The sequence below is a fragment of the Marmota marmota genome, unplaced genomic scaffold, assembly GCF_001458135.2.
Source record: "Marmota marmota marmota unplaced genomic scaffold, marMar, whole genome shotgun sequence".
NCBI lineage: Eukaryota > Metazoa > Chordata > Mammalia > Rodentia > Sciuridae > Marmota > Marmota marmota.
Window position 1 is genome coordinate 26,683,987 of NW_026000153.1, and position 3,705 is coordinate 26,687,691.

General features: G+C 36.0%; 1 protein-coding gene across 1 annotated transcript; it reads left to right on the forward strand.

Annotated features, from left to right (window-relative positions):
• The first annotated feature begins 1,913 nt into the window (after window positions 1-1,913).
• LOC107146291 (replication protein A 14 kDa subunit-like) lies at window positions 1,914-2,499 on the forward strand. Its single transcript, XM_048786326.1, is given in 1 exon segment — window positions 1,914-2,499. A coding segment is annotated over 1 exon segment (363 nt). The 3' UTR covers window positions 2,277-2,499.
• The last annotated feature ends 1,206 nt before the right edge of the window (window positions 2,500-3,705 follow it).

The window sequence follows — 3,705 nt, forward strand, 5'->3', positions numbered from 1 at the left end:
AGGTTTTTTTTTTTTTTTTTTTTGTTTTTTTTTTGGTACTGGGGATTGAACGGAGGGCACTTAACCACAGAGCCACATCCCCAGTGCTATTTTATATTTTATTTAGATAGAGGATCTCACTGAGTTGCTTAGTGCCTCCCTAAATTGGTGAGGTTGGCTTTGAACTTGCAATTTGCCTGCCTCAGCCTCGCAAATTGCTGAGATTACAAGCCTGCACAACCATGCCCTGCCAAGGACCTGAACAGACACTTCTCAGAGGAGGACATGCAATCAATCAACAAATACATGAAAAAATGCTCACCATCTCTAGCAGTCAGAGAAATGCAAATCAAAACCACCCTAAGATACCATCTCACTCCAGTAAGATTGGCAGCCATTATGAAGTCAAACAACAACAAGTGCTGGCGAGGATGTGGGGAAAAGGGTACACTTGTACATTGCTGGTGGGGCTGCAAATTGGTGCAGCCAATTTGGAAAGCAGTATGGAGATTCCTTGGGAAGCTGGGAATGGAACCACCATTTGACCCAGCTATTCCCCTTCTTGGACTATTCCCTAAAGACCTTAAAAGAGCGTATTATAGGGATACTGCTACAACGATGTTCCTAGCAGCACAATTCATAATAGCTAGACTATGGAACCAACCCAGATGCCCTTCAATAGATGAACGGATAAAAAAATGTGGCATTTATACACAATGGAGTATTACTCTGCACTAAAAAATGACAAAATCATGGAATTTGCAGGGAAATGGATGGCATCAGAAGAGATTATGCTAAGTGAAGCTAGCCAATCCCTAAAAAACAAATGCCAAATGTCTTCTTTGATATAAGGAGAGCAACTAAGAACAGAATAGGGAGGAAAAGCATGAGAAGAAGATCACCATTAAACAGGGACGAGAGGGGGGAGGGAAAGAGAGAGAGAAGGGAAATTGCATGGTAAAGGAAGGAGACCCTCATTGTTATACAAAAATTACATATAAGAGGAAGTAAGGGGAAAGGGGAAAAAAAAAACAAGAGAGAGAAATGAATTACAGTAGATGGGTTAGAGAGAGAAGATGGGAGTGGAGGGGAGGGGAGGGGAGGGGGATAGTAGAAGATAGGAAGGGCAGCAGAATACAACAGACACTAGTATGGCAGTATGTAAAAAAGTGGATGTGTAACCGATGTGAATCTGCAATATGTATACGGGGTAAAAATTGGAGTTCATAATCTGTTTGAATCAAATGTATGAAATATGATATGTCAAGAGATTTGTAATGTTTTGAACAACTAATTAAAAAAAGAAAAAGAAAAAAAAGTTTGTTTTTAATACTACAAAGATGTTACTGTAATTTTTATTTTACATACTTTCTAACTAGAGCTGTGGTCTGTTTTTCATCTTTCTGTGTATAATATGTCTTCTTCCTCCTGCTCTCTCCAAGCATTTCTCTTCATCTTTGCCTTGTTACTCTTCAAATACTATGTATATAAGAATTCTCCTTTAGGAGAATTTTCTCCCCTTTGGATTCTCTGAAATTCTGACATCTGTGATTTCATTTTTGTTTCACTTATTGTTTTAATCCTCATCCCTCTTTTCTTCTGTACCTTCTCCCTCTGATACTCTAAATATGTTAGGACATATTTTGTATTGTCTACCACTTGTGAATTCTTTTAAGTCCTAATTTTTCTAAATTTAGGTAATTTTTCTTATTCTGTTTTCAAGTTCACTTACATTTTTTTCTTAATTTGAATCTGCACATAAGTTTATGAAAAAATATTCATCTCTAATGCTATATTTTATTTCTAGCATTTCCATTAGATTATTTTTGTAGCTTTCATTTATCTGCTGAAATTTAAACTTATTATTTTTAGGCATGTTTTCTAATCTTCCACTAGATGTTTTTGATAAATTAGTCCTAAATTTAAAATATTGGATGGTTGAGTTGATGGAGTTGCCCAAGGCCCGCGTCAATGCCAGCATGCTAGCTCAGTTCATTGACAGGCCCGTCTGCTTCGTAGGAAGGCTGGAAAAGATTTACCCTACTGGAAAGATGTTTATTCTTTCAGATGGAGAAGGAAAAAATGAAACCATTGAATTGATGTAGCCTCTTGATTGAAAAATTGCTGGAATCATGGAAGTAGTTGGCAGAGTAATGGCAAAAGCAACCATCATGTGTGCATCTTATGTCCAGTTTAAAGAAGAAAACAATCCTTTTCATCTTGGACTTTATAATGAAGCTGTGAAAATTACCCATGAGTTCCCACAGTTTTTTTCTCTAAGGGGTTACACAACGTGATTGATCTTAATGAATTTTCTTGTAATTGCAAGTGGCTATGATGAAGATAATTAAAGGAGGCCCCACTTGTTTGAGGGAGAGACTCCTATGATTCCTAAGATTTAATGTGCTCCATTTAATTTTTCATTTACTGAACTTTAGACATCCTAATCTGCATTTTTGTTGAAACTTATATATTGAATGTTCTCACCCAAGTCCTTTTATAAACTATTGCCACTCCAGCATGTGGTCAGATAAGATATAAGATCAAAGCTGTTGTCAGGAGTCTAAGTTTCTATTTTATTAATAAAAAATTAAATTAATACAAAAATATTGTTTTTTCTGAAAGTAATCTTTAAATCTTGATAGTTCTATTTTCTTTGTTAATGAAAGGATGTTTTCCTCCCTCTCTCCCCCTACTCCTTCCTTTGTTCCTTCATTTCTTCCTTCCTTCTTCTGACCCTTCTTCTCTCCCTCCCTTCCTTTCTCCTTGCTTTGCCTTCCTTGCAGATGCCATGTGCATAGAAAAATGATGTCTACAGTGTTTTTCATGTCGAATTGGACATAACTTTTTGTGTTAAAACAACAGTAAATGTGTGTGTGTGTGTGTGTGTACTAAGGTTTTGAGATGGGTAGGATTTCTCTTTCCTATGGCTATCTTTGTCTCACTAAAGGCTTCATATTTTTCCAACTATATATTTTACTTTGAGTGAGGGCTGGGGGTTCCAGAAGGGTTTTTTAAACCTTTATATTCTTGGCTTTTATCTTCCCCATGTGACTATGAGAAAGAAGGAATCTTCATCATCTTATCCTGAATCCCAAAGCAGACTGTTGTGACTTTATGGTTTTTTTTTAAATTATTTTGCTTTTTTGGAATAGACCATTTTTAGATCAGTTTTATTTTTCAACAAATATTAAATGGAAAGCATTAGGAATTTGGTATGTCTCTTTCACTCTCTTTCTCACACACATACACAACACATATATAAAGTTTCCCCTATTATTAGAATTACTGTGACACTTTTGTTAAAATGGGTGGAAGAATAATCATACATTAATTTACTCTTTTGTAGTACTTTCTGGGATTTTGACAAATGTGTGATAACACCCGTCACAACTATGTCAAGAGGTGTTACACAGCCTAGCAATCCATGGGCTCCTCCTATGTCCCTTCCTTCTATCTCCATCCTCAAAACTCTGACAACTACTGGCATTTTTAATGCCTGCACACTTTTGCCTTCTCTAGAATGCCACATATTTGTAATAATACAGTATGTAGACTATTAATATTTGGTTCTTTTACTTAAGAATATTCATTGACTATTTCTTCATAACTTTTGATATCTTGATAGTTCATGTTCTTTATGGCCAATAATACTCCCTTGTATGCCTATACCAGTTTGTTCATCAATTCATCCGTTGAGGCCTATCTTCGTTTCTCATACAGATG